We start from the raw sequence: 14147 nt of genomic DNA on the forward strand, positions 1-14147 counted from the left end.
GCCACTGATACCGAAAGTCACAGTGACGAAGATGTCTTTACGCACAAAGTAACACTGGCTCAGTGTATTTATACCACTTCCGAGATACACAATAAAAATGATATAAAAGAAATATAGGAGTCTGACACTGACTAACTTTTAACAAAATATAGAAAATCCGCCACTGACGTCCTAACTGAGAATTCAACACTGCAAACCAATCCCTCAATGAGCCACACTTCCTTGAAAGCTCTGGCAGCACTGCTATGAAAGTGCTTACGAATATTTCCTCCTCTAACTTCTCAAAACAAAGCTGACCTCTATTGGCTCACCAGGTCATAAACAGTCATATCTAAACGTAAATAGTTTCGAAACCAGTACCCTGATAAACGATTTCATTGTTCAGAGCTAACAAATAAACATCTGACATGAACGTTCATGAGTTTGTTTGGGTTTCAAACCCAAGGTCAAACTGCCAGCACTCACAAAGGAAGCACGTGGCTTGTCCCTAAAAATTATAACATTTGGCCAGCTCGGCTTGCTACTTGATGCGAATAATTATAACATTCGGCCGTTAAAGGTTAATTGGTCTTGTGTAGGTAGCAGTACAGTGTGTGGTGAAACAGCATAGGCCATTGTAATCAGTTGCTGGATCCTGCCCAGGGTATGAATGCTGGGTTCACAGTTCAGTCATTCTGCTGCAGTGAAAACCGTCAGTATGATAAAATGAATGTGCTCTGCCACTGGTAACTTCATCCACAAAATAAGTGTTCTGGGGGCCAGCATACATGATTGATTGATCTACTGGTAGCAGAGTGCGTACACTTTTCTCCCTTAGGTTCTTCTTTGTTTGAGAGACAAAATACCCATTACCTGTGAATAGCACATAAAATATAATATGGGAATAATATTTACCCACTATATAAATATGATAAGTACATTGTTTCTGTTGTTGTAACCAGCAATACATCTGAGATTTTAACAGATCTGTTATTTGAATATATCCATGCTCAAACCACTTGTCATACAGTGCAGTTCATATGGGTATGTGCAGGTGACAAACCCATGGAATAAAGAGGTTCTGGTACAGTTCCTCATGTGATAAATACTTTGTTCAGTTAAAAATGTATTATTAAGGTTCATTATAACATTGTATTGTTATATCTTTTTGTATGTAACTGATGTTCATTTTAACACATTGCGGGCTGGCGATTTTAATATTTAAATCACCCTGGGGACCGGCATTATTAAACCTACTATCCTAACTTGTGCACTGTTCACTTTAAAAATTAATATAAAATCTCCTAATTAATTTTATGAACTAATATTTTTGGAGAACACTTGCCAATGCTCCTAGAATTGCTTGAGAGCAATATTTCTAGAAACATTCCCCTCTGTGAAGTGGCATTACACAGAACTTGCAATGTAGACAATCATACTCCTTTTTTTGTGAACTGTGCAAACATGGCATTGTCTAGAAGGATGCTTCCCCTTGGCATGTTCACTCTTCACAATTTTCACAAGAGTATGTTTCTGCATATCACCCGAGAGTCACCCAGGGGTGTCCACATGAGGCCTGCGTGGGGTGGGAGTTGATGGGCTAGGTCGCACTAAGTCTGTCTGACTCTGGTTCTGCCACCACCATCTGGTCTGTAGCCCAGGCCTTTGCCACATTCATCAGAAGTGCTTTGTATTTCAATTTCGAATCAGGGTTTAGATTTTTGTGATTTTTTAGAATTTTTGCTGTCCCCGCAATTGTCCTACCCGCATTTTCATAAGAGCTACTGTCACTTTGACTGTCTGTGGCCACAATTCTTTGTTGGCCCCTGTCACTACCACTCTCTGAGTCACCATCACTACACGTCTCACAAGGCGTGTAAGCTAGCTCATCGGAGAAGAATTTGTCCTTGATCCATACTCCACCACTAACTACTGGCTGATACATACAACTTGAAGACAGGCAAAGCATTTTCCTTTAGAGCACATTAAGAAAACAGCGAGGTCATGTTACTGAATACTAAGCAAACATTCTGGAGTTTTATTGCTCTGTAGCCATACAGCTGCATGGCAAAGGAGCAAGGTATAGTATGTTGCAACCTAACGTGTCCTAAAATCATGATATCATGCAACCGGTCCACCACGTAAAAAAGGGAAAAGCATGATATCATGCGACCGGTCCGCAATGTGATAAACACTGCTTAAACATTGCTTAGTTTATAATTCAGATAAATTCATCCATATTCTTAAGTAATTAAGCACTGTGCCATGAAGACAAGGGGGAGTGAATGTATAGATCCACACATTCTTGACCTCGGCACAAGTTGGAAGTGAGTGGTCACCTTCACGCTTCGGCTGTTTTGCCCCTAGGGAAGGAGACCCTGGTACCCATTGGGTAGGAGGCTGTCAGCCCCAAAACTGTTCTGAGTGACATGGAGAGGAAGAAAATCTTGCCCCTATTGGGACTAGAACTCCGACCCCTTGACCACCCAGTCCATAACCCGTAGCCCATCACTATACCCACTACACCATCCATAAATGTTAAATTATTTTAGTAATTGTCCTGTTTTATTTGTGATTATACTGGGGAGCATGTATAGTGTTACTCTGTTCTCACTTCATTGATCTTTATTTTTTGCACTCATTCCTTGTTTTATTTAAACTAATGCATTTTCATATAGCTTTGCTTCCTGACAGCCAACCTATTTTTGTGTATGTGGAATGGGAGATTTGTTTGTGACACTTAAAGGAATATTGACAGAATTTGATTTGTTTACATATGTTGATATGTTCTGCAGAGGAATCCATTCAGATGGGACTTCAATAAATCTAATTTTTATGATAACATAGATAAATTATTCTATTTTCAGCTTCAGAGGCCTCTTCATGCATCTCTATCGTACAGCTCGTCTTGTGTTAGTGCATCTGAATTCTTTGATGCTGAAGAGTATCAGTTACATCAGGACAGACAAGGAGGCCGTGATGGTAGTGATACATCATCTGAAGCAGGTAGCATCTCCAGTGAAGAGGGCAGTGTTAGCAGTGAGAATAGTGAAGTGGGTACAGAGTACACACCAGCCCAGAGTTGTAAGTGTCATCCTGTTTATTCCTAGCTGTAATGGCAATACCTGTTTCTGTTAAAACCACAAAAGTTTATATAAAGCAGGAAAGAGTATTATGCTTTTAAAATATCTGCTTGTATGTACAATGAAGTTTTCATTGTTATGATTGTATGGGACCAGGAATTAAAATTATGTGGGCAGCCTGGTATGTTTTCCAGTGAAACCTTAATGTGCTGTTGAAAATTAGTAGATAAGATATTCAATTTCTTTATTAAAACTGTCACAACACAACTATATTAAGGTCAGTGCCTTAAAAAAATGATAAGATATTATTTTATTTTTATGTATGTGTCCGTGCAAGAGCATGTGTTTGTAGGGTTGAGGCTAGGTAATGGCATGTTTCTCTCAGATGGAAAGCAAAAAGTTGCTAATCCTACAGATATAGTGTTATTGTTATTTTATTTAACCTTTATGAGTCGAAGGACACCGTATGGGGACCTTTAAAGTAAAGCCGAATGGCCAAAAGACACAGTATGGTGACTCGCAGTCCACGCATGCACACAGTGTTTTAATATCTAATTTTAAGATAGAAATTCTTGTTCTGCTTACATTATTTTTGGACACCAGCTTTATAAGTAGACTGTCTTCCCTCCTGCATCATCTAACTGAATGTTGCATGTAACTGAATGCAGAGTCCGACACAATTCATGCACTTTGTCCGTATGTAACTCTGTTTTCCACTCAAAGTGCACACACGCAACATCTGTCTCGTATTAGCAGCAAGTAGGCCAGTGATGGCGAGTGGTCTCTATTCGTAATGCTTATAAAACATCACAATTTCAACTATGCACCATGGCCCCATTTCGCATGGAAGAAGCCGAAATTGAGAGGCCACTCGTAAATCACACCATCAGAATGCGGTACATTATTTTTGGACACCAGCTTTATAAGTAGACTGTCTTCCAACCTGCATCATCTAACTGAATGTTGCATGTAACTGAATGCAGAATCCGGCGTCGCAATTCATACACTTTGTCCGTATGTAACTCTGTTTTCCACATGAAACGCACACACGCAACATCTGTCCCGTATTAGCAGGAAGTAGGCCAGTGATGGCGAGTGATCTCTATTTGTAACGCTTATAAAACATCACAATTTCAACTATGCACCATGGCCCAATTTCACATGGAAGAAGCCGAAATTGAGAGGCCGCTTGTAAATCACACCATTCAGAATGCGTTACAGTTTATTCTGAAGGGACGTGGAAGCAAGGGGAATGAGGGGATATTCCAAGAAGAGTGCCTCTGTGTGGATAGTCCGACATACGTGTGTAAACAGGCAGAGTTTCATAAGGACAAAGTAGGATAAGAAATCACCCACACTCGTGTATACAGGAAGCCGACGTGACTGGAGAATGTGCAGTACAAACAAACTTCCTCCTCTTTCGCCAGATAAGACATAGTAAGAGAGAATATCAGCGGCATGCATTTATACTGCAGAAATGTTTTGTGCAGAAGCTTTATGCATTTTTGTGGACAGACGCTCAAAATTGAGGAAATTTTTTTTTTTTTTGGAATCAGTGTAACAATTTTTACAGATTCTAAAATCAGTAAATTACAATATCTGATTCTATATTCTTTCTAGATAAAAGTAGCGTTTATTTCGTTCGTTTATCACAAAAATTGTAGAAATCGCAGCATTTTGAGTAACATGATTACAATTTTTATTACTCTACAATGGCGGGCATTTAAATTAACTCCGGCCCGCAGCCATTACCGGAATTTAAATGGCTTGTCTCTTAAAGGTTAATATTTTTAAGAACTTGTTACTTAAATACACATACAGTATGTTTAAATTTGTTGGCTATATCCTCAGAGTTTTGCACCATCATTGGTGATATTCAGACTATGTTTCTTACATAATATATAAGCATGTTAATAATTCATCTCTCTACCAAATTTCACATGTCTAGCTTTAATGACTTATTAGTTACCGGCATTAAACTAGTAGCTAAAGAAAATTGTCATGTGGTCATATGTTATTTTTACATTCTACAAAAAGAAGTTGTGTAAAACAAAAGTTGTTTATTTAAAAATATATACCATACATCATCATTTCAGGATACTAGATTAAGTGGTGCTATTGTACCTCCCACCCCACAACTTCACCATCTGCCATGTGATGGCAGAATGAAAAGTAGAAGGTTGAGGGAGGTCTCTGACAGCACAGCATACATACCAAATTTTGTGAAAATGGGCAAACTATTTCAGAAGTTGAAATGAGGTGGAGGGAGACACATTGACAAAACATGGTAATCTCATAAGCCTGCTTTGTTGCCTTGAAAGTAAAGTTGGCTGAAAGAGAGAACATCGAATTGTTATCAGATGTAATAAATGTTGCTCACTATTTGTTTGTGCTCAGAGTATATAGTTACTTTCAGTGCCTGACGGCATTAACTGTTGGCCCCAGTACTTCATTTCAGTAACACATGTGCATACTTTCACATTTTATATAATTATAATACAATTTGAGCAATATTTGCCTGAACTGTGTTAATGCAGAGGAAAGGGAGAAAGGAACGGTGACAGGAATGGCAGTAGGATGGGCAAATAAAAAGGATAGGAGTATGGGGGAGAGGAGGGAACGTGACTGAGGTACAAGTGAAATAAAGGAAAAGAAGAAAAGGGGAGAGGTGATAGAAGGAGATAGAAAACAGAAAGAAACAGTGCATATGCTAAAAAGTCACAGCCTGATGATAAATACTGAAGTTCTTAACTGGTATGCATTATTGGGATTTTATTATGCTCTTTAATCCAATGATTTTGTGAAATGTTCATTATATGCACATTTCATTTTTATAAAATGTGTTACATGTCTCTCTGTTTAATTGCAGTACTCAATACCAGCAGCTAATATGTATGTATATTAATTTAATGCCTACATACTACTGTAAGGCATAAGATAGACCATGCATTTTATAGTACACTTTGACATATTTACAGTGGTTGGAGGCCCTGGGGCTTCCAGTATGAAGTGCATGACAGGACGGCGCACCAAACTGCCATCACCAAGACCTGACACTGAAGGGCTGTCTCTGTGGAACCTGCTGTGCAAAAACATTGGCAAAGATCTGTCACAGGTCTCAATGCCAGTTGCATTAAATGAACCTCTGAACATGTTGCAGGTAATGTCCACAGTTACCGCCACACCCCCTTGTGCAACTTTTAGGTTTAATACCTGTATTCTTCTTCTTCCTTCCTTCCTTTTCATTTCTTTTCTTTCTATGTAAAGTGCTAGACTTGAGGGTCTCACAGCAGTGACTGTGTCTTCTTGAATGTGATGTTAAGTAGCCTGCTACAAGTTTACCTGTGTTGGTAGACATGTAGCAGACTACATCCATCACATCTCAGATGACAGTACTAGTGACAGCCCATTTTCTGTTTATATGAACTGTGAAGAGCTCATTACACAATCAGAACCCACATACTGCCCAACTGTACCATTTGTTATCCTTCTTTTGTAATATTAATTGTTACTGTTTCATGCTTGTGTAATGTTGTTTGTCATTTTTTAATTTATTAAATATCATAATTTTTACATTTCCAGAACACATTTCGGTGTGTGATATGTACAAACAGGTTGCAGTGTTTAACATCTTGGAATTCAGTTTAAGCCAATACCTGTTTGTATATGAACTGAATGTAACAAAGCTTACATAATGTATTACTGAGTCTTCTTTGTTCCAACACATTGCATCATGAGGCTTTTATTTTCTTTTCTGTGTTAGAGGAAGAGAAAGGAGAATGTGAAGGAAAGCAAATCTCATGATAATGTTGGAATATGCCTGGCCTTGTGCATGTGCATAAAAAGAAATAGCTTTCTGCCTACACCTGTTATGTTACTCAGCTTCGGTTCTGAGCAAACATTTCTTTGTTGATAGCGCATGTGTGAAGAGCTGGAGTACAGTGAACTTCTGGATAAAGCTGCAGATGTAGATGATCCATATGAGAGAATGGTATATATTGCAGCATTTGCAGTATCAGGTTATGGTTCTTCCTATTTTCGGGCAGGAAGCAAACCATTCAACCCCCTATTAGGAGAGACATACGAATGTATACGAGAGGATAAGGGTTTCCGTTTCATAGCAGAACAGGTAACAGTTAATGAGATGTGTAGGTGGTTTCCGTAGCTTTACACTGAATTTACACACACTCTCATTACAACAAAGCATGTTAATTTGTACCTATTTTTCATTGAATAAACTTTATTCTTTCTAGAGTGAACAACTTATGTAAGTTCAGTCACTTTACATGCAAAATGATGGAAATTTAATTTTTGATTTAAGTGTTTTTATCTTACTAACAGTTTTCATAGAATGAATTACCTCCACAGATCAAGGGATACCTATATATAGTAAGAAATTAATTCTGTGATAACAGAAGCTGAAGATTCATTATAGCTGATGTCAAAACTAGCTTAGTCTAGTTTATATCTTAAGAACTTATTTCACTACAGTAAGTTCTAATATTATCCTCTTATTTCTGATTTGTTTCATCCTGGTCCATCACACTAACCATACTACAAAAGGCCAACCAACTCTGTTCTGTGTGACTAAAGAAGATCTTTCTATTATCAATCATATATCTGTATGGTCTCATATTATATCTTATATGGTCTATAAAGACCGAAACATGTAAGGAAAAAAAGATTGAAAATAGAAAGATCTTCTGTAGTCACACTGGACAGAGTTGGTTGGCCTTTTGTACTATCCTCTTATTCTTTCATAGTCCTCCAAATAGATGCTCTCTGTTATATTTCTGTGTTGAAATTCTGTTTGCATTTGTGTTAGGCTGAGTATTGTATTAACAGTAGTGGAACTCTACAGGTCATGAAGTTCCTCATTATACTTTATAATACTTTCCATGTCCTAGATCCATCCACTTTTCTGATCAGTTTGCTTTCAGAACTTGCAATATATTATGTAAGATTTGAAGCCTTAATAGCAAATGAATGTGCTAAAATCTCAGGCAATTGGCCTTGTTAGTGTTGAATTGGAAACCAGCATTTCAGAGATCCCCTCTGTCTTCATCATCAGAATCAATGTGTTGAATTACCACACATCTCTGACCAGTCTGTCAAATCAGTGGCTCTCCCTATTGGTGTACTATACAGCAGGAGTGCAGAGGTTAACTTGAGGTTAACAAGGGAAGTCTGGGATGAGGTGTATCACCAAACTGATGTAAACAAAGCTTATAGTCTTTTTTTAGACAAGTATCGGGACCTTTTCCTGAACATGTTTCATATAAAAAAAGTTGGAAATGTAAAAAACATCAAATCCAGATGGATTACTAAAGGGATAAAAGTTTCTAGACAGCGGCTTCAATTTCTATGTTACTTAAAGAAAAAGTTGATTCTTCCTAGGCATTCTTTGAACTATATAAAAAAGTATCAAAAAATTTATAAGAACGTGTTAGCAGATGCTCGTAAAAAAGAAAATGACAGATTCATCCAAAAATCAACAAACCGCTCTAAAGCGTTATGGCAAATTATAAACTTTGAATCAGGGAAAGCTTTTAAAATAAATTATAAAACCTCGGATGTGGACTCCATGACTGACTTAGACCCCCTCCTCACTCCCGGTCATTTTAATTCTTTTTTTGTTGAAATTGCAGGAAAAATGGTAAACCAATTAAATGATCAAAAACCTAAGTATGACCAAGCATGTAAAGTTACTCCATTTTCTAAATCGATTTTTTTCGTACCAATTACAGAAAATGAGGTACTTAGTGTGACTAGTAAACTAAAAGGTAAACTCTCCGCGGGCTATGACGAAATCCCAGAAAAGTTAGTAAAATTTAGTATTCAACCTATTTGTAAACCTTTAACATTTATTTTTAATTTGTCTCTTTGTACTGGAATTTTTCCTGATCAGATGAAGATTGCCAAAGTTCGCCCTATTCATAAGAGAGGACGAATTCAAGAATTATCTAATTATAGACCTATTTCACTATTACCTGTTTTTTCTAAAATCTTTGAAACATTAATATATAACAGAGTAGTGAATTTCTTAAATAAACATAATTTGATATCTGATGCCCAAAATGGCTTTAGACAAAATAAATCAACTCATACAGCACTGCAATCATTTATTGAGGATGTTCAGAAAGCATTAGACAATAAGTTTTTTGCTTTGGGTATTTTTTTGGATCTTTCCAAGGCTTTCGATGTGATAAACCACAAATTACTGTTGGCTAAATTGGAACTTTATGGGTTTAGAGGAATTTCACTCTCTTTGATGAGATCATATCTTACGGGTAGATCCCAGTTTGTAGAAATTGACCATGTTGATGCCAAGTCTCCAAATCAAAAATCATTCTCCTCTTCGTGTAAGGAAATAAAGTACGGTGTTCCTCAGGGTTCGGTTCTGGGACCTCTTTTGTTTTTAATGTTTATAAACGATTTGCCTAAAGCTGTTCATGAAGCGAAAGTTGTTTTATTTGCAGATGACACCAATATACTAATTATTGACAAAAATCTTAAATCTTTAAATGATAAAACTATAGTTTCTATGCATCAATTAGAAAATTGGTTCGCGGTAAATCATCTTATTATTAATATTGAAAAGACAAAAGCACTCTTTTTTCAGGGACGTGGTCCCCGTCAAATTGATAAACCGGAACTTTATTTGAATAATAAGAAAATAACATACACAGCTAATTTAAAATTTTTAGGTATATATATTACAGAGAATTTAAGTTGGTCCTCTCACATTCACCATTTAGTTCAAAAATTAAACAAAACCATCTATCTTATCAAATCCTTACGAGATTTGGTCAGTCTTCCAATTTTGAGAAGTGTGTATTTTGCGAAATTTGAATCTTTATTGAGATATGGTATTATTTTTTGGGGCTGTGGTCAAAAGGACATTCAAACTGTATTTAAAATCCAAAAAAAATGTTTAAGACTGATCAAAAGAGTCAATAACAGGGTATCGTGTAGAGAATTTTTTGGTGAATTTAAAATTTTAACCTTAACTTCATTGTATATCTTTGAGACGTTGTGTTTTTTAAGGAAAAATAGGATATATAACATCTCGTATTCAGATGTGCACGGTTATAACACAGTACATAAGCAGAATTTGTATGTCCAACCATGTAACACCTCACGTTGTAAAAGGAGTGTGATTAACATGGGAATAAGATTGTATAATAACTTGCCCTCTCAAATAAGAAGTATTCAAGAGTTCAAGGTTTTTAAGCGTCAATTAAAGGATTACTTGTTGTGCAAAGCTTTTTATTCCCTTCAAGAATATTTTTACAAGAATTAGCTTAATAAAGATACTTAGGTAATTTATTTTAGATATTGCATGTAATTTATAGTTTAGCTTGTTGCCTTATTATACTCATCCACTGTTTTATCATATTTAAAGGATTTATTATGTTATTTTTCTATGGTTTTTTTTATATTATTAGTCATTTGATGTGATGTTTAATCTCGTATATTTATTTATAAAACTGACTTGTCCAATTGTACATAATGTAACAGTTATGGATGTTAAATAAATCAATCAATCAATCAGTCAGTCAGAAAGTGTGGTCACATGTTCGTCATGGTAGGAGCTTAATATGTACATACATACACATATGCATATGCAGCAATGATCCCGTGAAATATACATGTTTGATTTGTTATCAGGTGAGCCACCATCCACCTATAAGTGTGTGCTATGCAGAATCAAGAAACTTTGTTTTCAGCCAGGATGCTAGGATCAAGACAAAATTCTGGGGAAAGTCTATGGAGTTCCAGCCAACAGGTGAGCAGAACTGTACTTTCAAATATAAATGGAAGTGTTTGAAAATAAGATTTTATAATACTCTTAAACTTATTACTTTTTTAATACCTGTAGTACCTGTTAACTTTACCTATGGGCAATAATCTGTAAGTTGTTCACTCCTTCTGGAATGTGGAGCAAGCATATGAGATTCAGATTAGCAGGAAGTTATTTGGCCCTTTCATATATTTCTCTTGTTTTAGATTTAGTGACGCCCAACAGTAGAGTACTTGAGACACTAATAATCATGCAGCTGGTCAAAACATTTCCTCTGCTTTTATATGCCAAAGGTTCATTGCCATGTTCAGAGGTGTTCCATCACCTCATCCTTAGCCACTTAAATCCAATCCACAACCTTTCAATGCTCTTCCATTAATATTGTGGCATGCTGCCAGTAATCCGGAATGGAATAGGAGATCAGAGTTGATTTCCTACGCAACGCCTAGGAATCAGAACGCATCCATTGCTATACAGTGGCCAGCCATCTAACAGTGGAGTTTCCACTGTTACCCACGAATTGTTCGAGGCAGTTGCATGACAACGGCTAGGAAAACTTGTAGCAATGAGAGAATACGCTACCTAACTAGTGAAGTTACAGCTACAATGAAACAAAACACTACCTACAGGAGGAGAGAACCTGTGAAATGGAACCCTTGAGCAAGGTGTCTTAGAGTCTGTCCTATAGTAGGGCATAAAGGAAGACCAGGTCAGAATCGAGACCAGGTTACAAGATACAAAGAGATTACAACAAGCTGAGGTATAAAGTGATATGATGAGATCACAACCAGCTGAGATACAAAATGATACGAAAACATTATAGAGAATGGAACCCTTGCACAGTGTGTCTTAGAGTCTGTCTTACAGTAGGGTATAAAGGACACCAGGTCAGAAGTGAGGCCTGATCACAAGGAGATATGAAGAGATTACAACAAGCCGAGATACAAAATGATAAAAAAAGATTATAGAGTAGAGTTTATACAGAGATTACAGAGATACAGAGAAGACTTCACCAAGATCAGCGGTACAAGAAGTTGTGATAGTGAAGAAGAAACATCCGACGATGCTATAAGTTGTGAATAACTGAGTATAAAAGTGATTGTCCAATAAATATTTGTTTAGAAATCCAAAACTCACAAAATTTCTTGTCGCATTGCCTAGCAAACACACGACAACTGGTGTCAGAAGTGGGATAGGCTCGGATTCGGGAACAAGGTATTGGACCATAATCACAAGCAAATACGCCCCAGTTTGTTGTAAGAAGTGGTTGGATTACATTGAAGATATGGAACAAATATTAGAACTCTTGAAGTCCATGCAAGAAGAATTGAGAACCCACGGAACCAAGATAGAAGAGGCAGAAACAGATAGAAAGGCCACCCAAGAAGAAGTTACAGCTACAACGAAACACACCACTAGCTACCAGCAGAGAGAACATGTGAAACAGAACCCTTGAGCAAGGTGTCTTACAGTCTGTCCTACAGTAGGGTATAAAGGAAGACCATGTCAGAATTGAGACGAGGTTACAAGATACGAAGAGATTACAACGAGCTGAGATACAAAGTGATATGATGAGATCACAATGATTCGAGATAGAAAGTGATACGAAAAGATTATAGAGAAGAGATTACACAGAGATTACAGAGATACAGAGAAGACCTCACCAAAATCAGCGGTGCAAGAAGTTGTGATCGTGAAGAAGAAACATCTGACGACGTTATAAGTTGTGAATAACTGTGAGTGTAAAAGTGACTGTCCAAGAAAATTTTTTTCAAATCCGAAACCCACAAAATTTCTTGCCGCATTGCCTAGCAAACATGCAACAATATTAATACTATCCTCGTATCCAGGAATTGTCTCTGAAGTAGTCTCTTTCCTTTGGGTTTTCTGCTGCATTTTTATATGCATTTCTCATTTTCACCATGTGTGCTATATGCCCTACAATCTCACACTCCTAGTTTTGATGACCCCGATAATATTTAATGAGGAGTACAGATTATAAAATTACAGTAAGCTATTTTATATACAGTGGAACCTCGCTTAATGAGCATAATTCGTTCCAGAATCTTACTCGTAATATGAAACACTTGTTAAGTGAAACAATTTTTCCCATATAAATTAATGTAAAATACGATAATGCATTCCATGCTGAAAAAAGTACTCCAAAATTTTATGTATAATGTTTATTCAAAGAAAATTATAAATCAAAATAATTAGTTTATTATTTATGATACATATCTAATTCTTTTTTACTAGAAAGCTGTCTAGAGACATTTGTTTTTGCCAACACTTCAAAATTTGGTGAAAATGTGACACAGCATTATCATTAAATAAATTTGTAGCACCCATAGCCACTGCCTTATTAGGGTGATGCTTCTCAATGTACGATGCAACAGTTTCCCATGCTTTCAGCATTTCTCTTATTGCACCAGAAGATTGTTGCTTTGCTGTTACCTCCTCCTCTGACAAACTCTCCTCCACAACTTCTTGCTGTGAAACACAATGCAACTCCAAATCGTACAAATTGTTGATGTAGACCGACTGCATGTGCGTGCTAGATCAGTCACGCTCACACCTCGTTCTTGTTTTTCAATGATTTTATGTTTCATTTCTATAATTATTTTTATTCTCTTATAGCTGTCTTTTTGCTGATTTTTTTTTCGGGGACATTTTTGCAAGGGTTATTAAACTTTGCACAAAAAAATCACAAATAATATGTCTGAACACAAGTTTGAAAAAATGTGTGATCACAAGCGACACTAAGATTCTAGCAGAACGAGTGCTAAACACAGACTGATGTAGCAAGTGCACAAACCAGGACTTCCCCTCTCGTCACTCGTTATGCGAAACGTCGCTCGTTAAGCGAGTCATTTTGTACAATTTGTTTTGTTCATGCGAATTACTTGTTATGAGGTGCTCCTTAAGCGAGGTTCCACTGTAATGGAATTCTAGACTGAAACTGTCAGGAACCTGTGACAGTCTCATGAAAATATATTAATTCATCTTCATATTGAATTGAATTGAATTTATTTACATTCTATAAATCCTAAGCAGGTTAGTACCTTTGAATACAGAACAAGTCAAAAGGTTACATACATAAGTACAGGCAATTTTAGCTTAAAAATTAATATAACTTAATTTTACATCATTCTCTATTTACATTGAAGTATTCATCTAAAGAGTAGAAGGAATGAGCATGTAGATAATTCTTTAACTCTGATTTAAACTTTTTAGTATCATTGCCCAAGTTTTTAATACTTTGTGGCAGATTGTTGAACACT

At 36.5% G+C, this 14147-nt stretch overlaps 1 protein-coding gene across 3 annotated transcripts in view; it reads left to right on the forward strand.

Moving 5' to 3' along the window:
- The window catches only part of LOC111875812 (oxysterol-binding protein-related protein 6), an 85694-nt gene that overhangs the window by 51158 nt on the left and 20389 nt on the right, over positions 1 to 14147 (forward strand). For all 3 annotated transcript variants that reach the window (XM_023872354.2, XM_023872355.2, XM_033750232.1), the window contains exons 11-14: positions 2847 to 3063; positions 6041 to 6222; positions 6979 to 7191; positions 10734 to 10851. In XM_023872354.2, the coding sequence (XP_023728122.1) occupies positions 2847 to 3063; positions 6041 to 6222; positions 6979 to 7191; positions 10734 to 10851 (730 nt within the window). The remainder of the gene's footprint in view (positions 1 to 2846; positions 3064 to 6040; positions 6223 to 6978; positions 7192 to 10733; positions 10852 to 14147) is intronic.

This window comes from Cryptotermes secundus, unplaced genomic scaffold (genome assembly GCF_002891405.2).
Source record: "Cryptotermes secundus unplaced genomic scaffold, Csec_1.0 scaffold1799, whole genome shotgun sequence".
Classification (NCBI taxonomy): domain Eukaryota; kingdom Metazoa; phylum Arthropoda; class Insecta; order Blattodea; family Kalotermitidae; genus Cryptotermes; species Cryptotermes secundus.